This window comes from Myxine glutinosa, chromosome 11 (assembly GCF_964187855.1).
Source record: "Myxine glutinosa chromosome 11, kmMyxGlut1.1, whole genome shotgun sequence".
NCBI classification, from domain to species: Eukaryota; Metazoa; Chordata; class Myxini; order Myxiniformes; family Myxinidae; genus Myxine; species Myxine glutinosa.
The window spans coordinates 5,676,773-5,702,901 of NC_136271.1; the positions used below are offsets into that span (position 1 = coordinate 5,676,773).

Sequence of the window (26,129 nt, forward strand, 5' to 3'; positions counted from 1 at the left end):
CTACAGGTGTATGGAGAATGGTTGTGTGGAATACAAGGAGTGTGGAATATATGGAGTATGGAATGGATGGTCGTGGAGTGAGTATGGTGGAAACTGTGGAGTGGAGTGGATGGTGCGAAGGTGTGAATGGGGGAAAAGTGGACCCCCATCACGAATACCCAGGGAGGGTAGTGTAAGTGTTAGGTAGAGGGTACAGGTAAATTGTGGTTGGATATTGGCATCTGTGGGGCGTGTGGAAGAATGGTGTTTGGATGGGTGCATTAGTGACGTGGAAATGGCTGGGCGGGTGGCCTGTTAGTGTGTGTAGTTGGTTGAGCACTCCGCCACTGTTAGGATGTCGGCCAGGTGAGGCCGCAGGTGAGCTCTGGGAGCCGGTAGAGTTGTGTATGGGGCCCGAGGATCCGGAGGACGGACCCGGGTAGCCCAGTCCCAGAGAGGGCACCGAGTGGGGAGAGCGCCAGAGGGCCTTCCCCAGTAGATAGGTTAGGGTGAGGAGCAGGTAAGCTCGGAGGCAACTGCAGTGGTGGAGGTGTGCAGGTGGGTAGACCTGCTGGGGGAGCCACACGACCCAGTCCTGAAATTGTGCAAGGACACAGGGAGTTGAATCGGGGGAGTGAGACCCCAAATTGATGAAGCACCACAGTTGGTCAATGGGATTTGGTTCTTAAAACCGCAAAGAGTAAAATGGCCAATGGATTGGCAGGGAAGACCCCGGGTAGTGTAAAGTGTATTAAAGTCATTTAGAAGATAGTTAGGATTAAGAATCTCCTCGCACCATCTACATCCACTCACCTGAGATGACGTACCTCCACACCATGCCATGTTTTTTTATTGTGCAAATGTTTGGAATGTGAGATGCATCATGACGTGGGTGTGACATTGTGCTTAGTGTTCCATCTCTCCCTCCTTATGAGGATTGATGATGAATTGGTGATGGCAAATTTTGGTTAGAGGGATTGTGGGGACGAATTTGGCATTAGGAGAAATATGGGGGAGACGTGACAGTAGTGACGAATTTGTAAATGTGTAAATTGTTGTACATATGGGGTAAGGGCAAGGGTAGAGTAAGTAACAGGGGGGGTGACGTACGGTAGGGACGAGCTTTCTCACTTCGCTCTCCGTACGCACCTCGTCTTGCATTGCCTTGTATTGATGTGTACCCTTGTGACCTTACCCCTCACTCACCTGTCTTCTGTTCCCCTGTCTCCCACCCGAGGACTGTGCTCTCTGGGCGCGGAGGGGAGCGTGCGGGGGTCCGCCATGGTGAGCCAGAACTCCCGCAACCAGCATGCATTGCATTGACGCACCACTTATGGACCGCCGTCTTGCGGCCAAGCACCACTTTATGGACCCCACGTTTCGGGGCCTGGCACCTCTGCTTGAGCCGGCCACGATGGCCCAAGGTCTTGCTTGCGGACCTCGGTAAGGTGGCACCTATGCCACACAGGTGGACCACCCTTAGTTGGCCCCTGTGGCCCTAAATAAAAATGGACACGTTCTGTGCTGTTGATTATGTCCAAATAGGCCGCATGAAGCAAGAAAACATCAGGAAGAACATCGGCCCAGCAGAAAAGAGGAAGACCACCACCAGTTGTTTTTTTATGTGTGCTTATTATGAACTGGTGACTGTTGCACCGAAGGGTGCTCTTGGTGATTGGTGCTTTGGGTGTATTGGTACTGGTGCGTCGATGCAATGCGTGCTGTCTCCTCCCTCCCAACAGGAATTTCTTTTTGTCTCCCCAAAAGAAAAATCACAGTTCCTGGGTTGCGTTTTGTAAATAGTCAAGTAATACCAATGTAAATAATGCTCCCCCACCGTAAATGTTTAGTTTTGAAAATAATTCCGCAATTCGGTTAGCTGTGGGTGTGAAACTGTTAGGCAGGGTGCAACGCAATTAGCGGGACATATTTATTCGTGTTTTAAAATTGTCGCACTCAGGGTCAGGTTAATTGTAGAGGGAATTACACCTACATGCCACATTAAGCTAAAGTTTTATAGGCCCGAGGACGTGCCTAGGAGGATGAGGGTGCAGTGTTGGGGATATGGGAATCGTGTGTGTAATATGGTGTAAATTTTCCCCTTTTGAATGCTGTAACTCTAGTATAAAGATCAGAGGTCGCCCTTAGTTAATTCATCGCATACACGTAGCAAATCTTAAGTTCCCCTCGTAGTTATGTCCTTAATACATGTTAGTATAAGGCTCTGTGGTCCACTAGTTCATTGTGTTGCGTCAATTAAATAAGACAGGTCCCTCCGACGCCCCATGGCATCTTCCAAGTGCCAGGTTTGCTGCAATTGACTCCTTTAGCCACTTTGCTGCATTTTCATCTCCCGTCCACTTTGCTGCATTTGACTCCATTACGCACGAGGTAACCTCGGAGAAGAAAGGCGTGTCTCCACCTCGTCATCGGGGGGGGGGGGGGGGGGGAGGGGTCAGCCAAGCGCGAGGCACAAGGCGTGGCTTTGCCAACGCCTCATCAAGAGGGGCGGGATCGGTGAGCCCTCGCACCAATCAAGGCTGAGGCAGGCTCACCGAGGGGCGGATCCAACGCACACGGGTTGATCCCAAAAGCACGTCATAAAAGGGCAAGCGCGGGGTTTTATAGGACAGAAGCGGTCACGAATGGTTACGTGTGCGGACTGCCTCAACGTGCTGCCCCCTTGCGCTGGAGCTTGCGCCGCCTCGTGTCGTCTTGGGCCCTGCTGACTGCGGAATCGACGCGAGAAAAACCAGCATCACGCCACCGGCCCTGACACCTTCTCGAAGCGACCTCCCTGGACCGTGCCCCGTCCTGCTGGCATTCAATCCAATCGGCCATTTCCCCCGTGTAAGTGTGCCCGTTTGTCCGTCTTTCATGTTGTCTTGGGGTTATAAGTAAGACTGTTCATAGATAAGTTAATAATTGCACTGTGTCTTCTGATTCTTCCATTTCCTTGTATATTACTTTGATTGCTTTTCTTCCTTTAGTTGTGTGTAAATAATAATATATCCTGTTATTCCCTACTTTGTCTTCTACTTCTTCATGCTCTTTCGGTCGCTTTAGGGGTTTCCATCATTGCACACCTGTGGCACGATTTGGCCAACGTTTAGGATCGGGTTTAGTACTGTTAATGGCTCGATCTTCGGGTTGCTAAAACCGCTCGGCAACTAGTCCATCCAAAACCGGGGTTCGAGCGGTACTTGTCTCACTGGTCTGCGGAGGGACGGATAAAGGTATTTGGGATAAACCCTGGACCCATAACCCTGATCCGTTCCATCCCGCGGGAGAGCGTTACAAGTACCAGGACCGGGGAGACGGCCAGCTTAACAGGACAAGGGGCTAATCACCCCTTGCTAACGGGAGAGCCGTCCCCCATATCTGTAACAATAGCATTGTCCTTTAAAAGTTTGGCACCAGTCATGTTCCACGTTAGGTGTGATGTGGGTCTCTTGCAGTAAAATAACATTTGCCTTTTTGCGATCAAACAAGTTTTTAACTTGGGCCTGACGGAGGTGACTTGCACCCCCACCATTCATATTTAAGGTCGCAAAGGAAATGTTTTTCATTCCGTGTTAATGAAATCGCCCTGTGCTTGGGAACACTCCGCACCTGCTCGGGTAACAAACTTTCTTAACCTGTGGAATTGAGATTTCGTCAGGTCAAAATCCTCATGCGCTTTGATTATTGACTTTGCGGTGCAAATGAATGCTGCCAAGTCAGGGGAATAGTCTTTAATTACAATTTTGTGGTTACGAAACGTTTCATTAAGGAAGGTAAAAATGAGTTGAGGGGGCACCTGTGAGTGACCTGTCATCGCTTGTGACAGCGCGGTTGCCTCAATGTCATCTTCGGACTCAGACACGTCAGATAACATGTCGTCAGGTTCTGGGGTATTACCCGCTGCCCCCGCGGTCTTGTCTGGAGGCACCTTCACAAGTTTCCCAAGGTGTTCCCGAGAGCACTCGTCAACACTTTAGTGGATATTTGTATCTGGGGTTGGAGCTTGGGTTTGAGATCCCAGCAAACTCAGATTTACCGGCCCCGTTTGTACAGTGGGAACGTTTATTGAATCCATAGTCTGCTCGGTATTTAAAGGAGGGACAAGCGGAAAACCATTCCCCAGCTCGGAAATGGTAATACTTTCACTGGAGGTTTCGCACTGGGAAACTTCCAGGTGAGAGGTACAGATTTTATTTTTCGACTCATTTACATAATGAGACTCGCTGGTGTCATTGACAACGGTATTCATGTACTCAGTTAGTGAGGGAATGTCAGAGGGACACTCAGACACATGTGCACCGGGAATGGTGCCGCCCATGACCGCCTTCTTTGCAGCACCAGCAAAATTGCTTGGCACTGGTGCTCTTCGCTTTTTAGCATACACTATGGATTCTTCGTTCATGGGTTCGGGAAAGGGGGGAATGCTAGTTGTGTCAGTCACATCGGTGGGTGTCATCACATTTGAATCGAAAAGCACCGGTGTGTCAGACAACTCAGTCGGGGTGTCAGAAGGTACGGTCGGGGTGTCAGAAGGTACGGTCGGGGTGTCAGAAGGTACGGTCGGGGTGTCAGAAGGTACGGTCGGGGTGTCAGAAGGTACGGTCGGGGTGTCAGAAGGTACGGTCGGGGTGTCAGAAGGTACGGTCGGGGTGTCAGAAGGTACGGTCGGGGTGTCAGAAGGTACGGTCGGGGGGTCAAAGGGTACGGTCGGGGTGTCAGAAGGTACGGTCGGGGTGTCAGAAGGTACGGTCGGGGTGTCAGAAGGTACGGTCGGGGCGTCCGAAGGTGCAGTCAGGGTGTCAGAGGGTACGGTCCGGGTGACGGAAGGTACGGTAGGGGTGACAGGAGATACGGTCCGGGTGACGGAAGGTACGGTAGGGGTAACAGGAGATACGGTCTGGGTGTCAGCGAGCACGGTCGGGGTGTCAGAAGACGCGGTGGACGGATTGGCCTTTTTACAATCCCTTTCGTTATGTCCCGGTACACCACACTTCAGACAAGAGGCCTTAGGACAGAATCTTTTAACGTGTCCGAATTCTCCACAATTGAAGCAAGTTAAGGAGGCTGAGGAAGCATACATGTGGTAATCCCGATCATCCAACGATACTTTGAAGGATATATTTAAACCTGTATCGGCTCCGCGATCCGGGAGAGTCATGTACACGTACCTCCTAAAGCTCATTCCGTGTTTGACACGATCGCTGCGACACCCGAGCGGAATCATTGAGATTCGGGAGACAATTTTACCATAACGAGACAGAACGGAGAGGAGTTTCTCGCCTGGCATAAACGGTGGAACGTTGGATATTGTTATCTTGGTCGCTGGCATATCCATAGGGGATACCGTAATATAATGACCCCCTTTTATGGTTAGACCGGTACTAACGACGTCATGAACGAGCTTTTCTTCTGACACGAAGACAAATTTCTGGTTCATACGTGATGCCGCTCGAACATTAGCGTCTCCTATGATGGATCCCACGGCAAGGATAATGTCCTCAGTAGGGCAAGGATAACGCCTCGTAACGAGAGCGTGTATTCGCCATACCAGCGAATTTACCCCCCCACCTCCCCCCTTGTCCGAACCGGACAAGAAGGTATCAAACCTAAATAATCGAACTAAAGTAAATAATAAACATGCATTATAAGCACAAAAATGGCTTACAAAGTGCCGTCAAAGCCAGTAGGCCGCACCCAAAATGGGCCCGCTCTCAATCCTCTCTCTCTCTCTAGGAAGACAAGGGTGCAGAACGGATGAAAACACAATGCCGAAGCACACAGGATGGAAAAGGAGAGGGGGGGGGGGGCAGGGGAGGGCAGGAGAGGGGGAAAAACTCACAACGGACTCACCAAAACACAGAGCAGTTGCTCACAGCCGCCATGCCGCCACGCCCAACACAAACGGCCTGCAGGGGGCGAGAGCGAGAGAGAGAGAGAGGTAGAGAGAGAGAGAGAGGTAGAGAGAGAGAGAGAGGTAGAGAGAGAGAGAGAGAGGTAGAGAGAGAGAGAGAGAGGTAGAGAGAGAGAGAGAGAGGTAGAGAGGTCGAGAGAGAGAGGTAGAGAGGTAGAGAGAGAGAGGGGTAGAGAGGGAGAGAGGTAGGGAGAGCGAGGGGTAGAGAAGGAGAGAGGTAGAGAGAGAGGGGTAGAGAAGGAGAGAGGTAGAGAAAGAGAGGGGTAGAGAAGGAGAGAGGTAGAGAAAGAGAGGGGTAGAGAAGGAGAGAGGTAGAGAGAGAGAGGTAGAGAAAGAGAGGGATAGAGAAGGAGAGAGGTAGAGAAAGAGAGGGGTAGAGAAGGAGAGAGGTAGAGAAAGAGAGGGGTAGAGAAGGAGAGAGGTAGAGAAAGAGAGGGGTAGTGAAGGAGAGAGGTAGAGAAAGAGAGGGGTAGAGAAGGAGAGAGGTAGAGAAGGAGAGAGGTAGAGAAAGAGAGGGGTAGAGAAGGAGAGAGGTAGAGAAAGAGAGGGGTAGAGAAGGAGAGAGGTAGAGAAAGAGAGGGGTAGAGAAGGAGAGAGGTAGAGAAAGAGAGGGGTAGAGATAGAAGGAGAGAGAGAGAGAGAGAGAGAGAGAGAGAGAGAGAGAGAGAGAGAGAGAGAGAGAGAGAGAGAGAGAGAGAGAGAGAGACAGACAGACAGAGACAGAGACTTTTTTATTATAAAAATAGAAAAAAGAAAACCCCCAAATAGGGGTCACATTCTCATTTCAAGGAGAAAAACAGAGACAAAAAAAATTAATACAGTAAAAATTATGTACAAAACATTTCACAAAACAATAAACGTTTCTCCAGGATTTTACAAATGACTTCTTTCACACACCATTTGACCTCAAACTGTGGCAGCCTTCCTGTTATGGGAAAAAAAGCAAAGTCCAACTTTACACGGCTCGTCACAAGATTCTTAAACAAGAACAAGGCATTTTCCTCATTAGCTCCAAGATCATCAACTTTTCTTTTTCTTGATTTATATACTGCCATTTTTGCCTGTGCAAGCAGGAAATTACCTAACACATCATTCAAATTGTTGTGTGAGATGTCTAAGCCATAAATGAAAACACAAGTGTTGAAAACCAAACCAATCCTGCCAAAACAATTCTTAAGAAAAATAAATAAAGGAGCCAACCGTTGACATTCGACGTAAATATGAAAGAGGTTTTCAGGCCTTTTACAAAAAGGACATTCATCTGCCAGGAGACTTGAGAAGCAGTGCAGCAAGTGGTTAGAAGGGAGGATCCAGTGTGCAAGTCTTCATTGGAGGTCGCCATGTCGTGGCGGCACAGGAGGATGATAGAATCCTTTCCAATTAGGAAAATATGGGGGGGAACAAGGTAAGAGGTCTCTCCATTGAACCCTCCGCTGTGTCATTTGCCCTTGTAAAAGAAAGCTTACGCAACCCAAACAGAGGTCTTTTTGTTTCGGAAAACCATTGAATCCTATGCTAAAAGAGGTACAAGGAGGAGAGTGGCAAGGGAAAACTTGCAAATAAGTTCAGGAAAGGTAGCAGGAGAAGCACCTTGTTTATTGTCTGCTTGGACTTGCTCCCAATCAGGTGCAAGCTGTGCATAGGTATGAAGCACACAGTGTAACAATCGTGCCACAACTCTGGAGGATCGCATGCCAACCAGGCTTACCCGTGCATCAGCTCCAATCCAACTGCCATTTGGGCTTAAAAGATCAGCGACCGATTTTATGTTCTTTGCGACAAAGCATTGAACGAGACACCTATCAGCAGGCATATCGTGGAAAATTGAATTGTAAAACAAGGGCTCCATCAGGAACATTTGCCTTGTGTACGAATGCGTGGCTCTTGTTGTCGTTAGGGCTCGCCGTGCGTTTAGTACACTCTGATAAAACCTAGAGAGGGGAGACATAACAAGATGCGAAAGATCCATCAAGAATAGAGCGTGGTCATAGTCTAGTCTCCCCGCCTGCTGCAAAAGGTGACGAGCAACGTTAACCCAAGGTGGAGAGGGGTGCATGTACAGCATGCGTAGAGCAACCAAAAGTCGAAAGGCCATTAACCGGCTCTTTATGTCAACCAGGCCTTGGCCTCCATCGGTCAGTGGCAAACTGAGGACCTCGGGTCGCAACCAGTGCTTTCCATCCCAGAAGAAAGACACAAAGCACTTCTGGAGCTGTTGAAGCAACACTACCAGAGGGTGCAACACAAAGAACCTGTGCCATAGGGTAGAGGCCACCAAACTGTTGATCACCAAGACCCTTCCACGATAGGACAGTTGTGTGATCAGATTTCTCCATTTTTGCAGTTTTCCTTCAACAAAATCAGACAGACTAGCCCAATTCTTTGCTACTGTGGCGTCATTACCTAAGAACACTCCAAGGTATTTCACGCTATCAGTGGCCCATGCAAGAGGAGCAGGAAGTCTTGGTGCCAAGTGATATGACGGACCCAGCCAAAAGGCGCTCGTTTTGCCCCAATTCACTTTGGCTGAAGAAGCCTTTTCAAACACGGATAGACAATAACAGACAACGTTAATGTCATTGAGGTTCCGCACAAAGACACACACATCATCGGCATATGCCAGCACCTTAATGGGCCGTTCAAGATGAGAAAACACAACCCCGGTTAATCTAGCACGCAAATAAACCAGTAAGGGTTCAATAGAGAGAGCATAAAGCAAGCCAGAGAGGGGGCAACCTTGTCGAATTCCCCTGTTAACAGGCAAGGGTGTAACAAGTTCATTGTTTATCTTAAGCACACTAGAAATATTGTTGTACAGCATCTTAATGTAAGAAATGAAGGTCGGACCAAGTCCAAACCGTTCAAGCACTTTGAAGAGGTACCGATGATCGACGCGGTCAAAGGCCTTCCCCTGATCAAGGAGAAGAAGTCCCAAATCTGTGGGGTTTTCTTTGCACAGTTCAATCATGTCTCTTACGAGGGAGATGTTGTCATAGATGGAGCGTTTGGGTACACAATAGCATTGGTCTTCTTTCAACAATGAGGAGAGGTGGGGAGTAAGTCGTGATGCCAGGGCTTTCGAAAATAACTTGTAGTCTGTGCATAACAAAGAGATTGGGCGCCAGTTTTGAATATAGAGCAAGTCTCCTTTCTTTGGAATGAGGGTGAGAATAGCCCGTCGGCAACTCTGAGGGAGCTCTCCAAGCTGGCAGCTTGCGTTCAAGGTGTTGAGGAGTTCGGGACCCAATAGATGCCAGAATTTCTTATAAAATTCAGTTGTAAGTCCATCCAATCCAGGCGCTTTCCCAACAGCAAGGCTGTGCAGAGCGGCGCCAAGTTCGTCTGAGGTAATGGGCCCCTCCAGGTGGGAACGTCCACCCTCACACAACACTGGCAGGCTTACGGAGATAGAGGTGACACTGACAGGATTTATTTGCTCCATCGAGTATATTTTAGAGAAATATTCCTTTGTGAAAGGTTTGATAACTGATTGGTTGAAAGTGATGGATGAGTCTGCCAAACGCAGTTGAGAGAGCTGTTTGTTCGGAAGGCGTTTCTCTAAAGAAAAAAAGTACTTAGTTGGTATGTCTGTCTCGTTAAGGTGCTGCACCCTCATCCGAACTAGGGCACCACGTGCATTCCTCTCAGTTATTTCTTTCAATAAAGACTGTTTTTCGGTTAAGGCTCTTTGCCCATTATTATTTTGTCCTGTGACCCTCTGAAGATGTAAAATCTCTGATTGCAATAATTTCCTCGCTTCATAATCAGCCCTTTTTGAGAAGCTCTGGTATTGTTGGCAGAAACCTTTGATTTGGGTTTTTACTAAATCCCACCACACCATTGGGTTAACAGAACAGCTTAACTTCCGTTCCAGGAGATCTGTCCAGAAAGATTCAAAAGCCTGAATAAAATTGAAGTCTTCTATTAAACTATTGTTGAATTTCCAGTGAGAACTCCCTGGACATGGTTTAGAGAGTTGAACGAATGCTTGAGCTAGGGAGTGATCGGAGAAACCGGAAGGCACGATGTCAGATTTGCAAACTCCATGTAACAGGTGAGAATTTACATAAATGCGATCAAGCCTCGCAAGTGAGTGGTGGTTGTTGGAGCAACGACACCATGTATAGGATTGTTCAGAAGGGTGCTGCAAGCGCCAGACATCATGGAGATTATATTTTGCAATGATATTCGCAAAAAGTTTTGCGGTACGTGGTTGAGGTTCCGGCCCGTTTCGGTCGCATGAGGCATTAACAGTACAGTTAAAGTCGCCACCAATAATTAGACAAGTCTGCAGATCCAGTGTTTGGAGGAACTTTCACAGTTCAGCGAAGAAGGAGATCCGCTCATCATTTTTGCTTGGAGCGTATACATTAAAGATTGTAAACTTGACCTGATTGAGATAGAAGGTCACAGAGGCAAGATGGCCATCAATGATATTCGCAAATTGAAGCGAGGATGGTTGGAAATGTTTCCCTAAGACAAACATGATGCCTGCCTTAGACGAGGAGCTGTTACTAAAGAAACACTCCTTATCCATAATGAGTCGCCACTGGGCCTGAACAGATCTGACGGCATGAGTCTCCTGCAACAAAGCTATGTCGAGACCATTAGCGTCTATCAGCTGCTTGGTCTGGATATGGCGGAGTGAACTTCCACCACCATTGACATTTACTGTTCCAATCTTGGAACTCACCATGAGTTAACTTAGAGTCTTTTTCGCCTTGGCGATCAATTTTCTTAAACGGTGACAATGTGTCTAACGAAAGTTGAATGAGTCAGGCCTGCGTACAATAGCCTGAGCACACTCAAGGAAGGACGGTAAATCTGGAAAGTATTCTGTTAGGTTTACACTGCGTTTCCTGTACGTATTTTGCAAGAAGAGTCTTATTTGTTCAGGGGAAGTAGGACCTAGACTGGTAAGCTTCTCCATTGCTTCCACTTGGCTGTTTGCTTCCTCCAGGTCAGATTCGTCAGAGTCAGTTTTAATTTCCGAATCACACAAGCTTGTATAGTCCTGCATGTCAATACTGTCATTAATATTGGCACACGGATCTGCACTAGTTGTAACATCTGTGTGCTCTCCCACCGTGGGAAGATTGCTTTGTGGAATAACAGCAATAATCTGTGGATTTGGTGAAACAGAAACAACATCAGCAGATGCAGCGATGTTGCTTCCCCCGACTGCAACAACCTCTGATGGTGTGGCGGTATCTAGTACAATAGGAGTCTCTTGCAAAACATTGATTCCTGCGATCGATTCCAGATTCGCCAAGTGATGAACTGAGAGCAGTAACTGAGACAGTTTCGCTATTTTCTGCTGACAGGAATTCAGCATCATCATGTTTAGGATTAACATTTTCCAAAGTGACAGCAGGTTCATCACCAGTGGCTTCGGCAGGTTCATCACCAGTGGCTTCGGCAGGTTCATCACCAGTGGTCCCAGCAGGTTCATCACCAGTGGTCTCGGCAGGTTCATCACCAGTGGTCTCATCAGGTTCATCACCAATGGTCTCAGCAGGTTCCTCACGAGTGGTCTCAGCAGGTTCAACACCAGTGGTCTCAGCAGGTTCATCACCAGTGGTCTCATCAGGTTCATCACCAGTGGTCTCGGCAGGTTCATCACCAGTGATCTCGGCAGGTTCATCACCAGTGATCTCGGCAGGTTCATCACCAGTGGTCTCGCAGGTTAATCACCAGTGGTCTCGGCAGGTTCCTCACGAGTGGTCTCGGCAGGTTCAACACCAGTGGTCTCGGCAGGTTCATCACCAGTGGTCTCGGCAGGTTCATCACCAATGGTCTCGGCAGGTTCATCACCAGTGATCTCGGCAGGTTAATCACCAGTGGTCTCGGCAGGTTAATCACCAGTGGTCTCGGCAGGTTCATCACCAGTGGTCTCGGCAGGTTTATCACCAGTGGTCTCGGCAGGTTCATCACCAGTGGTCTCAGCAAAATCATCACAGGACTTTCCAATAGTCAAGTCCATAACAGGTGAGACGATTCCATTTGATTTGTTAATAGGTAAAACAGTCCCTACAGTGGAACGTCTATGTCCTCACATGAAAGGGGGCCAAACTTGTTGGCTGTAGGTACAGGGTTTGTCCCACGTAAGCCTTGTAGAGTGGCATTGATCACGACTGGCGGGGTGTTACTGACAGGTTGCTTATTATTAAATGCTACCTTTTTCTGAGTTAAATGACCCTCGGGAAAGGTCTTTCTCTTCCTTGACGGAACAATGGTGAAACCATCCCCGACGTTCGTTGTGCTGTTCGGATCATCGGGATGGGAAGGCAGTGTCATTACCGGACATGGAAAATGTTCCCTTAACAGCCGAAGCTAAAGATGAAGAAGAGGAATCCTTGTTGTTTACACGGTTTGTCCCTTCGTTCGACGAAGCTGCTTTTGGGCAAGAGCGTTTCAGGTGTCCGAATTTACCACATTCAAAACATTTCAAGGTGTCAGTGGTTACGTATAATTGGTAATCATGATTATCAATTTTGAATTTTAAAACAATGTTCAGCGTTCTTTCGACATTAGAAGGAGGAAGTACAAGATAAGCTTGTCTCCTGAAAGACATCACATGTTTAGCCCGGTCGTCCTGGCAACGTAAAAGGTAACATAGTGACATGCAAAATCACAGTACCATAACGGGATAGTTCGGAGACCAGTCTCTCGTTCTTCAGGAATGGAGGAACGTTCGAGATGGTGACCTTAACGGCTGGAGTGTCGAGAGGGGACACGAGTACGAAATGTCCGTCATCTGTCGATAGTCCTGTAGATACAATCTCGTGAACCAGTTCAGCCTCGGATACGAAAATAACGACACGTCTGTTCATTCGCGAGGCTGCACGAACTTTATCAATACCGATTATGTTGCCGACAGCAATAACGAGGTCCTCGACGCTGACATCGTTCGGCGGGACACAAACGACGCCATGTCTACGTGTTAACGCTTCATATGCTGCGTAACGCGAAAACGAAGTCATAATTTACAAGGGACGAGGGTGAGGGGGGGGGGGGGGAGAAGGGACGAGGGTGGGGGGGGGAGAAGGGACGAGGGTGGGGGGGGAGAAGGGACGAGGGTGGGGGGGGGGGAGAAGGGACGAGGGTGGGGGGGGGGAAGGGATGAGGGTGGGGGGGGGAGAAGGGACAAGGGTGGGGGGGGGGGGGAGAAGGGACAAGGGTGGGGGGGGGGGAGAAGGGACGAGGGTGGGGGGGGGAGAAGGGACGAGGGTGGGGGGGGGGAGGAGAAGGGACAAGGGACGAGGGTGGGGGGGGACAAGGGACGAGGGTGGGGGGGGGGGAAGGGACGAGGATGGGGGAGGGAGAAGGGACAAGGGACGAGGGTGGAAGGGACAAGGGACGAGAAGGGACGAGGGTGGGGGGAGGAAGGGACGAGGGTGGGGGGAGGAAGGGACGAGGGTGGGGGAGGAGAAGGGACGAGGGACGAGGGTGGGGGGGGGAAGGGACGAGGGAGGGGATGGGAGGAGGGTGACTATCGCTCTCGAACAGTGATTAATTAATTACGACCCGAGACAGATTTTCAAAGGCGAAAACAAACACAGCTGGTGGAGAAAAAAACGATCAGCCGGAGGACGGAATGGGCCGCCGATTAATGTAAAAGTTATCCACGACCAGCTGTGGGCTCTCTTTCTCTCTCTCAGAAAAGGAAAGGAAACAAAGGACAGAAAGGAGTAAATAGAAATAAAAACGAGATAAGAGAAAGAAAACGAGGGAAAAGGGAGGCAGAAGGGGGTGGGGGAGGTGGGGAGGAGGCCGAAGCCCTGAAGTGTTGGGTCTGATAAAAGCGGAGGGGTTGGGGCACAAATGCAGAGTAAGGATGTGAAGATAAACGAGCAGGGGGAAGGAAAGGCGAAATACGACGCGGAAAGGGACAAAAGAGTAGAACAGCAGAGCAGCTCGTACCTCACCACACATGCACAGCCGCCATCTTGCCACACCCAAACACAACGACAGCCAGCAGGGGGGGGGGAGGGGTGAGAGAGACGGAGACAGAGAGCGAGAGAGACAGAGAGAGAGAGAGTTGACTTTTAAGGTCTTTTATTACAAAAGTATAAAAAGCAGAACAAAACAAGTAATACAAAAGTAGTCAACAAAATAATTAAATCAAGGAACTGAAAAACATGATATTAATTAGAGCAGCAAAAAAAGTTCATCTCCCTCCACCTTACACAGGACTTCAGCTTTGCACCATTTTTGAACAAAGTGATTAAGCCGAGAAGTCTCTCGGTAAAAGTTAAATTCCATTTTAAGACGGGCAGACACAAGGCCTTCAACGGCTAACAAAATACTGCATTCCGGTGAACTTGTCCCAGAAACCCTACTCTTCCGTGTGATATATATCGCGAGTTTCGCCTCAGCAAGTAAAAAATTCACAATTCGAGGGCCGACATTCTCATTAGACACAGGCATGCAATACACAAAGTGATAAAAGGAAAAACAAAAACCGAAATTCTGGAAGGTATATTTCAGAAGTTGAAAAAGTGGAGCCAGCCTTTGGCATCTGACATATGCATGGAAAGTGTCCTCGGAGTGATGGCAAAAAGGGCATTCATCAGATATCACGAGGTTCAGTCTTTTGAGGAACACGTTGGAAGGCAGGGAATAGTGTGCAAGCCTCCACTGTATGTCTCCGGCACGTTTAGACACGGGTGACGTGTACATCGACGACCAGGTAGGAGAAGACGGAGCCCCTGCAGGCAGAAGCTCTTTCCAGTGGGTGGTCAGTGGGCTATTGGGGTTGGCAGAAATAACAACATTAAGACATTGCACGTACAGAGTAGCCTTTGCACAGGCTTGTAGAGGCTTTATGGAAGGAGCACCAGAAAAACAAAAATCAGGGAAGTCAGGGTGCATTGTTTTTGTGTTCTGAACATCGTGCAGTAGAGGCCACGATAAATTAAAAGAGTTGAACACTTTAACAATTGAACGAAGAAGTTGTCCAATTAGTCGGGCTGAAGTAACATTGCAAACTTCCAAAATCTGCTTAGGGGTCTGCCATCCAGAATAAGTATGGTTAACAAAATCCTTGACAAGAAAAAAACAAGATTCAATAAAGGATTGAATTAGGGACCTACTTTGGCAGTCGTGACAAAATAGGCTGTTGTAGAAAACGGGTTCACACATTAAGTTCCAAAATTTATACGTATCCTTGTTTCGTACTGGAAGGAGGCATTGACCGGCATTCATGAGACTTCGATAAAAGGAGGGCAGCAAGGAGATGTCTATTCGCTGCAGATCGAGTAGAAAGAGCTCGGGGCCACACCTGAGCTTACCAGCTTGCTGCAATAAGCAAGAAGCCAGGGGCCGCCAAGACAGGACTTCCTTGTAGAGAAGTTGGCGCAAGGTGGTTAGTCGAAAAGCCAGTATTTTACTGGTAATGTCCACAAGTCCATGACCTCCTTTATCCAAAGGGACACTTAGAAGATCAGCTCGAAGCCGGTGCATACCGTTCCAGAAAAAATTAACAAGGATACTGTTACGTGTTCCTCCCCAACCTCCTGGTCTCGGTATACCTCCGAACCCCGGGAGGGGTCACGGCAGAAAAATATATTATTCCGTGTCGAAATCAATAAGGAAACCACACCAATGGTTATGAACAAACCAATAATATATTATAAATCACACAGGAATAACATTACCACAAATGACAATTAAGAGTGCACTCTCTATTCCATCAGCTAGCATGCATAAGGTAACTCACAGTGTTCCAATTGAGTGGAAAGAACCTTCCCCAATGTCTCTATATTCCCGTCTTCGAGCTCAGAGTTGGTCCCCTCCAGTGATCAACGGAACGATGTCGACTCTAAACCAGAATCTCGTTCCGAGGGCAGGCACAGACACGCCGCCCAAAACGGCACCAAGGCGCACGCGGCCCAAAGCGGCGAAAAGGGGTCACGTGGTTAAAGCGGCACAAAGGCGCACTCACGGCGACTGGGAAATCCAAAGGCACCCTCCAGGTACGAACTTTCACTGTTCACGGTCGGCGAGCCGCAAAGTAATCGTCAGAGGCCTCGGTGCACACACCCACCAAAGATACGTCTGAACCGGGTGGAAACAGTTGACGAAGCAAGGAAGGTTTGCTCGACGCGCGAAGCGCACGAGTCAAAATGGCGGACGGCTCGTACTTGAAACGTAATCACACGACGATGGTTCCTCCGAATCCAACGCCAACCTGACACGCAGGTTTGATCAGTCACAGCGATAACAACTTTATCGCGGAATCCTTTTCCAGGAAGCCCAAAGTTCACTCGTCTCTCTTGCTCGACAACGTTCGATCCAGAATGCAAAGCAACCAGCTTCTTCTCCGACTTTTCTCACCGCCTCCTCTTCCTCGCTCGTCGTTTTCCGGTCCACGATTTCCTGTATCATTTTAAGTTAACCTTTTAAACTTTAGATAGCTGTTCCTGAATAATAAACCTTTTGAGAATAATAATAATACCTAATATCAGAAACATGTCAAGTGGGTGAAAACCCCAATAACGGAAGTTACGAATCCGTAACAATCAGAAACATGTCAAGTGGGTGAAAACCCCAGTAACGGAAGTTACGAATCCGTAACACTTCCCCCCCTCAAGAAAGAAAGTTTGAACACAGCGAAAACTTTCTTTGCCTGCAAACTCTTTAAACAAACAAAAATAAACTCACAACCCAAATTACCAATTCCCGTGAGCAACAATTATCAACATCTCAAAAATAAAGCAACAAAACTTCACACAACCCACAGAGATTTCTAAAGTTAATTCACTCTGGACAAAGCATCAGGAACAACATTGTCCCTGCCCTTTACATGTGCAATTTCCAAATTGAACTCCTGCAAAGCCAACTCCATCTCATCAACCTCTGATTTTTCACTTTTAGTTTCATTTGCATGAAGGTTAAGGGGTGGTGATCAAAAATCCCAAAGTCAAGCAAATCTACAGCACCTTTCCCCGGAGGCCGAGCTGAGAGCCAGGTTCCATGGTGGTTGGGTGGTGAGGCCTGGAAATATTCACTACATGGACGCCTTTAGGAACGTGAAGTTCACGGTTAGTCCGTGTAGGAAAGTTCACTACAGGGACACCTTTAGGAACGTGGAGTTCACGGTTAATTCCGTGTAGGAAAGTTCACTACCTGGACGCCTTTAGGAACGTGGCGTTCACGGTTGATCCGTGTAGGAATCTTGGCTCGGCTGCTCCGCAGCATTCAGTGCTTCAACTCTTTCTAACTTTCCTAACAATCACGGTTGGACCACTTGTCACTGTAGTCACATGAATAGCGGTCTCCTTCTCGGCCACTGCTCTGATAATCCTTCCTTCGGGAGCTGCCATAACTTTGGAAGCCTCCATAATCATATCGATTGCGGCCAACACCACTACTCCGTGGTCCTCCTCTGCAGCCCCTCGCCGCCTACGGCCTGCCTTCTCTATGGCTATGGTCCGACCCTCCAAATCCTTACCATTCCAATTCTTCTCTGCCTCTTTGGCGTCCTTTGTGCCTTCAAACGTGACAAAGCCAAACCCTCTTGACTTGTGCGTTTCCCTGTCTTTTATCAAGCACACTTCCAAAAGCGGTCCATATTTGCTGAAGACAGAGGTCAGAACTTCTTCCTTTGTTTTGAAGTTCAGTCCACCTACAAATAACTTGCTACATTTGTCACCATCCCTAACTGGTGTGGTGTTATTTTCCCTACTGGGCTTTTTAACAACCATCGGATTACCATAAACTTGACCATCGGCCAAATCATTCCCGATAACAACAGATACTCCCTCCACAGGAAGAGTGGCTTGTAAACCTACGGTGACCGGTCCTGACACCAAATCGGACTCCAAATGGATGACATGAAGTGGAGCACTAACACAGCCACCAATCCCCTGTAAATGAACACTATCACCAGTTGCCGTCTCCTCTGACAATGGCAAGATGCCTTCAAGCATGAAAGGTTGATGTGCTCCTGTGTCCCTCAATACCCTAACAGGTCTCCGGTTAGTCGAGGCTCCATCCAGTGACACAAACCCCTCTGAAATAAATGGTTGGTAACCCTTTTGAGGGCGATTTCTCACAATGGCCATTGCATTTGGAGTCATACTAGTCGAACTCCGCTCCTGATTTTCCCTTTTCAGGGCATAACATTGGGACATCACATGTCCAGGTTTCTTGCAAAAAGCGCAAGCAGGCCCAGAGGAAAAACTCATGGTCTGCCTCGGGCCCCCCGGAGGATACGCCTGCCTTGGAACTGTTGTCTTCTGATTTCTCAAAGTCACGGTATCAGAGTGGTCCTCATAGTCATCTCGAGGCCACCCCCATTAATTTTCGTTCTCCGCCCCTGAGGTACCATAGCTCCCCTGGCTAGGTCTAGGTGAGAAGTTAGGCTTGTGGAACACCCTCCTGTGGGTTAAGGCATAGTCATCCGCCATGGTTGCTGCCTCATACAACTTTGGTACTTTCCTTTCCTCTAGATGTACTTTAATGTCCTCATGGACACACTGCTGGAATTCCTCCACCAGGATCAATTGTCACAATAATTCGAAGTCTTTCCCAACCCCTTTTGAATCACACCACCTATCAAACATGGTTTCTTTCATTCTGGCAAAATCAACATGGGTCTCACTCTCCCTCTTCCTGGCATTCTGGAATTTTTGCCGGTAAGCTTCCGGGACCAATTCATAGGCCTTGAGAATGTTTTTCTTCAAAATCTCATAATCTGCACATTGGCCAATCGGTAAAGCCGAATAAATATCTTGAGCTTTACCCACCAGAACACTTTGCACTAATATGGTCCAGGACTCCTCAGGCCAGTTTAGCAGTTGAGCCACCTTCTCAAAGTGTGAAAAAAAATTGGCTACCTCCTTTTCACTGAAGGGTGGAACTAGCCTCACATGTCTGCCAACATCCCAGGTTTTCTGACTAGGTGTCGAACCAGTCGGCATGGATGGTACCTCTCCCCGTTCTTTCATTACATCCAGCTCCTCGAGTCTAATTTCCTGCTGAAGCGCCATTTCATGGTCCCTTAACTCCCTTTCGGCTTTTCTCTCCTCTGTTTTTTTCTCCTCTAACCTTTCCTGGAGTTCTCTTTCAACTCTCCTTTCCTCTGCTCTTTCTTGTGCTTTTTTCTCTTCTAACCTTTCCTGGAGTTCTCTTTCCTGTGCTGCTCTTCTTTCCTCGAGTTCTCTTTCAACTCTCCTTTCTTCTGTTTTTTTTCTCTTCTAACCTTTCCTGGAGTTCTCTTTCCTGTTCTGCTCTTTCCTTTTCTGCTTTCCTTTCCTCTGCTTCTAACCTTTCCTGGAGTTCTCTTTCCTGTGTTGCTCTTCTTTCCTCGCTCTGCAATTGCATCTCCATTTTTTGGAGCTCCACATTTTCTTGTTCCTCGGGTAACCAATCCCAGGCTACCTCTTCCCATGTTCCTAATCCCACCATAGATTGTATCACCACTGTCTGCATCTCTGCCTTCCTCATATTAGTTCGGACCTCCAAGCTAAAATGTTTGGCCAATTTCAAGAGGTCCGATTTTACTAACACTCTGAACTGTGCTTCACTAGGGGTCACTGCAAACTTCTCTGCGTCAAACTCCATGGTGACTATTGTTAACACCTGCTAACCTACACACAAGAAATTTTTAAAAAACAATAAAAAAATTTTTTTGTTATTTTTGGAAAAATTTGGGAATGTTGGAACAAGTTCCAAATTTGGGAATTCTGGAATGTTAGGGAATTCTTTCCTGGACTAAATTTAGGGGATTTTTAGATCCCGGACGCAGACCCAATTTCGAGCCCACGAGTCAATTGGACGAGCCCCCAATTTCTGTTACGTGTTCCTCCCCGACCTCCTGGTCTCGGTATACCTCCGAACCCCGGGAGGGGTCACGGCAGAAAAATATCTTATTCCGTGTCGAAATCAATAAGGAAACCACACCAATGGTTATGAACAAACCAATAATATATTATAAATCACACAGGAATAACATTACCACAAATGACAATTAAGAGTGCACCCTCTATTCCATCAGCTAGCATGCATAAGGTAACTCACAGTGTTCCAATTGAGTGGAAAGAACCTTCCCCAATGTCTCTATATTCCCGTCTTTGAGCTCAGAGTTGGTCCCCTCCAGTGATCAACGGAACGATGTCGACTCTAAACCAGAATCTCGTTCCGAGGGCAGGCACAGACACGCCGCCCAAAACGGCACCAAGGCGCACGCGGCCCAAAGCGGAGAAAAGGGGTCACGTGGTTAAAGCGGCACAAAAGAGCACTCACGGCGACTGGGAAATCCAAAGGCCCCCTCCAGGTACGAACTTTCACTGTTCACGGTCGGCGAGCCGCAAAGTAATCGTCAGAAGCCTCGGTGCACACACCCACCAAAGATACGTCTGAACGCGGTGGAAACGGTTGATGAAGCAAGGAAGGTTTGCTCGACGCGCGAAGCGCACGAGTCAAAATGGCGGACGGCTCATACTTGAAACGTAATCACACGACGATGGTTCCTCCGAATCCAACGCCAACCTGACACGCAGGTTTGATCAGTCACAGCGATAACAACTCTATCGCGGAATCCCTTTCCAGGAAGCCCAAAGTTCACTCGTCTCTCTTGCTCGACAACGTTCGATCCAGAACGCAAAGCAATCGAGATTTGCCAAGGTTTGGACAGGAATCGCTTGCCATGCAGTGACAATAGCCTGCTGCAATTCACGCACAGAGCTGGGCTGCTGGTCCAAGTTGTCGATTTGACGCGTCAATTCTGCCCACATGTTCTCCATCGGATTCATATCCGGGGACATGGCAGGCCACTCCATATGCTCTACACCACGGTCAGCAAGAAAGTGTTGGATCATGCGAGCACGATGAGGCCGTGCATTGTCAGCTTGGAAGACAAAGTTTCCTCGAAAGGCTGCACGAGCAAATGGAAGCAATGTTTCTTCCAGAATGACCCTGTACTTGAACTGGTTCAGGTTTCCATTCAGAACAACCAGGTCAGTTTTGCCCCCTGCATGAAAAGCAGCCCAAACGGTCACCCCACCACCTCCAGATTGGACTCTTGGCACTATACAATCTTTGTTGTAGGCTTCATGCACTTGTCTGCGCACTCGGACGCGGCCATCTTGACGATAGACCAGAAATGTAGACTCGTCACTGAAGATCACGTGATTCCAGTGTCCTGGCTGCCATTGACGGTGCTCTCTGGCCCACTGCAATCGGCGCTGGCGGTATTGTCTGGTCAGGCGTGGCTTTCTCAGGGGACGCCTGGCACGATAACCTGCTTGAACCAGTCGTTGGTTGACTAGCCTTCTGGATACAGGCACATTTGTCAGTTGCTGCCACTCAGCCCTAAGCCGATTAGCTGACTTGGTACGGCCATTGCGGACTAACCGGTGCAGCTGGCGATCATCCCTCCTTGTGCTTCTGCGGGGACGTCCTGGCCTCGGTATTGGAGTAGGGACACCCCTCTGAGCATTTCGTTTCAGGATCTTTGACACCTGACCTTGAGTGATGCGCCATACTGCCGAGCAATAGCACACTGTTTCATGCCGTAATTTCGTAAAAGCCACCACTCCATGACAAACAGCATTGTCGAGTTGACGGACCATCTCCAGAAGAAGCGGCAATAACTTTTGGAGACGTGCAGCAGTTGTTTTCCACTAATACAGAACGCACAACCCTTGTATACCTGACTGTGAAGCCAATCATCAAATGCACCTGTCCGTACATTTTGCCACACCACCTGTGATATAATCCTGTTGTTGACTTCTTGCTGCGACAGACAATCAGCGACATGGTTCTTTTAACAAATAAATCACCAAAGTGGAAAAGAAACTCACCAGATTGATATACTGAGTTAAGAAAGTAAACCCAAGTCAAGAAAAAAAAAATATTCCATATTAAATGCCAAGTCTGTAGATCAAAAACCTATAGGGACCTCATTTACGGAGCTCCTGCCGAGCTTTCTGGATCACTTTCTTCACCTGCGCTTCTGAGCATCAGTGAAATTTGGAGTGTCAGGGTTACGCACAATTTCCTTCAATTTAAAAATCAACACCTGAAGATCGGGGAAATGATCTTTCAGTTCAATGTTCCTTTTCTGATAGGAATCTCTCAAGTAGTCCCAAAGCTCGTCATCCGAAGGGCTATTTACAGCCTTTAGAATCTGAGAGGACTCCTCTTGACCCTCACCATCAGATTCCTCATATGGGGAATCAATTGGTGTTTCAGCTTCCTGGCGCACATCACATGATTGCTCAGTTTCAATAAAAGAAACTTCTTCAGGAACGTTTTGTGCCGGAGTCACATTTGAAGATTCTTCGGGATGCGGGGTGGGGGACTCTAAGCCTGTTACATGACCACGATGCTCGGTTCATGGATGTCACTCTCCTTCAGTGGATTTAAATTATCCTCTTTTATTCTCTCTATGGATCTCTATGGATCTCTCTCTATGGATCTCTCTCTATGGATCAGGAACACTCAAAGGGGACCGAAAAACAACAACAACCACGGTTCCCGAAAAAGGCCAACCCCCGCTTTGCGGGGAAAAACGGCCTCCAAAGGTGGTTATTTTTTATATTCTCTCTGTGCCCTTATTTTCCTCATTTATTCCTTTTTTAGGGGGAGATTTTAAGAGCTTTTCCTCCCCTTGCGATTGACAGGAGGAAGCTGCACAATGAACGTCCTCGTGTGAGATGACACTGTCTGAGGGATCAGGAACACTCACTGGGATTGGAAAATTAGAATCCACTTTTGCTTGATGATGTTTGTACTAGTGGAGGTATCCTTTTCCTCTCATAAGGCAAACCTGTTATCACATTGAATTCCAGTGATGGAGTTTTCACCGATTTGCCTTTTCCCAGGTGACGCACTTCTTACAGCCGATTTACGTTTTTTTACTTTGGAAACGGTAACAAACCCCTCATTTGCGCTGTCCATTGGTTCAACGGGAGGGGGCGTGTCTACATGTTTACCTGGTTTATCCTGCACATTTGTCGATCGGGAAACGTTAGTATTAATCTGTGAGTCATTGTTACCCGTTTCGACCATGTTTGGCTGTTCCTTCTGAAGGCGGCAAAACCGTTTCATGTGTCCCAGGGCACCACAACCAAAGCACTTTAGGGTGTCGGTGGTGATGTATACTTGGTAATCACGACCATTTGTAGTGAATTTTAAAGCAACATTCAAGGAGGGATATTCCTTTTTGAGAACCATAAATACCTGCCTGTGGAAACTCATCACGTGACTGACACATTCATCCTTACAGCCCAAAGGGAGCATTATTAATGGGGACACACATTGGCCATATCGCTGCAGCACTGCAAGGATGGTATCGCTATCCAGGAATGGTGGTACATTTGAAATAACCACTTTCTGAGCAGGAGTATCCAAGGGATAAACCATAACAAAGTGTCCGGAGGCAAGGGACAAACCTTGTTGTACGATTAGAGCAACGTGCTCTACATCGGACACAAACACGATAACTCGTTTGTTCATACGCGACGCGGCACGTACCTTATCAAACCCGATCATGTTCCCGATCGCGAGAACAATGGCTTCTACTGTAACACCCTCGGGTGGAGAACACGCAATGCCATGCTCGCGTGATAACGTGATACGTTTATACTTTTGCCTTTTGCAAGTTCATCCTCAAACTGCATTTTTTTTTTTTACTTGCTTCGGCGAGTCGCAAAACATTTTGCTACCTCGGAGACATGCTGAATGGAGAAGGTGGATCAGACTTGGCAACGGTTGCTAGAGTGAGATGTGCATGGAAGAAGTTTCGGGAACTGAGTGGCGTGCTGACGAGGAGGGGAGTGTCGTTGAAGCTGAAGGGAAAGGTGTATGCTGCATGTGTGAGAAGTGTTATGATTTATGGGAGCGAGACATGGGTAATCAACGTAGAGCAGCAACGAAGGCTGGAAAGGGTGGAAATGCGAATGGTTCGGTGGATGTGCGGAGTATTGTTGAGAGAGAGGAAGACAAATGATGAATTGCGAAAGATGATGGGAATAGAGCCTGTGATTGACGCTGTGAAGAGGAACAGGTTGAGAAGGTTTGGTCATGTGTTGAGGAAGGGTGAAAGTGACTGGTTGAGAAGAGTGATGGAAATGAATGTAGAAGGAAGTAGAGGAGGGGGAAGACCGAGAAAGACTTGGCTAAAGATGGTGGAAGAAGAAATGCGGGCAAGGGGGTTAACAAGGAGAGATGCAGAAAATAGGGCAAAATGGAGAAGATTGTCATGGGGAACGCAAGGCTAACCCCCGCTCTAGCAGGGAAAATGGCCTTAAAATGCATGTTGTTGTTGTTGTTGTTTTTGCTTCGGCGAGTTCTCTCAACACGTTTTCCATTCAATCAAGGCTTTCTGTAATGACTATATACAGTACTATTGTGCTGAATATCGCTTTGGCAATCTTACGATAATTCACCAAACGTCTGTCCGTCTGTTCCCAGGTACCGCAAAAAACGGCTGAACAGATCGCAATGAAATTTGGGGTGGGTAATCCTGGGACCCCTGGAGTAAAATAGGCCATATTGTTTTTCCAATTTTTTTTCTAATTTTCCCAAGTTTTCCAATTTTCCAGTTTTTCCAAACACGATAGAATAATATTTACCGATATGAACAGTGATGTGGCTCTTATTGAAATTCTCCAAATACTGTTTAGATTTTGATGATTTGTGTGTGATATGATTTTACGGATGTTTATATAAATCGTTTAAAATAAAAAAAGCCTTCAATTTCTGATATTTTGCCTTTTCATTTTGGCCTCACAATTGAAGCCCCGCCCATAGGGCAGGTACCGTTGCTAGTTATAGCAATGTGATGTTTGGTAAAAGTGAGGAATATGGACCAAATACACAGTTTATCAATCATATCGTGTGTTACTCATGGTCTCAGGCAGAAGACACAGTGAGTCCGCTTGAAGATGAAGACGATCTAGAGAGCACTTGAGGAATAAAAACTGCAGAATGAATTTGATGGAGAACAAACATTTTTCATTGCGTCAGTGGACAGGTGACAAAGAAGACAAGAGAACACCTTGCAGTGATGCTATTGATAGAAAGAACATCATTATTTATGGGGGAAACTGTGAAGCAGCACCACAATTAGGGCGAAGTACGTGGAGTTGTCAAAAGCATGAAAGTTAGAAAGTGACGACTGTCCATTAAAGTCACCATTGAGCATGTAATTAACAAATAATTAATTCCTGCACTGAATTACATTCTAAACAACAGTAAAATTGGGGCAATAGAAGGAGAAAAAAATGCAACTCACCTCAGAAATTTTTTCCAGTGAAGGAACAAAATAATCATCACACACAATGACCAATGCGTAAAACATGTACATAACCTGGGGAGCAAGAAGAAAGGAATTACATGGGATCAGGAGCAAGGCAACGTTCCATACTATTTATGGGAGACAAACAGAACAGCAAATGCCATAATGTTAGCAACATGAGCCAGCTGGGTACAAAAGGATCTACATGAAAACTCTACAGCAATTATCCAAGATCCTTTCAAGCTTCGCTAGGATTGTATGAAAAGGTTCGCTCGGATTGTACATAATGTTCTTCATTGTAATATATATATATATATATATATATATATATATATATATATATATATATATATATATATATATATATATATATATATATATACATATACATATATATATTATATAATATATATATATATATATATATATATATATATATATATATATATATATATATATATTGTTGCGAATATGGAATTTGGCCTCCATATCCGCTTGTAAATATTCCCCTATTTTTTCCAATACTCCCCAACTTTCCCCAGTCCCCCATTCCCTAGTCCCATTGCATGTAAATAACAATCAGTAGAGCCGACCTTCCCCTTATTCCCCCATTAAATGTCGTGCCCAGGTCCACCGCACCACACGTAGACAACTTTCGGACATCTTCCTAGTTATTCTTAATCTATGTCAGTTAAGGCCTCGTTTCCATTAATTATGACTCTTCGTTGCACCAGAATGTGATTATATGGCACCAGTAGTGAGTTTAGGACCTTCCCATACCTCCTCCCATCTTCTTCCCCAAACAACAACAATAACAACAACTACAACAACAATTACAACAACAACAGAGGGGATGGCGGCGGAGCGGGGGAGGATGCGTCCTCACACCGGCTCGATTAGCTCCAGACCATGCGCTCCACGGGGTTACCCCGAAGGGGCTGGCTGTCAGCTCCTCGTCGGGGGCGGAGCCAGTAACCCCCCCCGCAC

At 47.3% G+C, this 26,129-nt stretch overlaps 1 protein-coding gene across 1 annotated transcript in view; it reads right to left on the reverse strand.

Moving 5' to 3' along the window:
* Positions 1 to 26,129, reverse strand: part of SLC24A4 (solute carrier family 24 member 4) — a 247,878-nt gene that overhangs the window by 177,539 nt on the left and 44,210 nt on the right. The window contains exon 4 of the mRNA XM_078765934.1: positions 25,140 to 25,214. Coding sequence (XP_078622060.1) covers positions 25,140 to 25,214 — 75 coding nt within the window. The remainder of the gene's footprint in view (positions 1 to 25,139; positions 25,215 to 26,129) is intronic.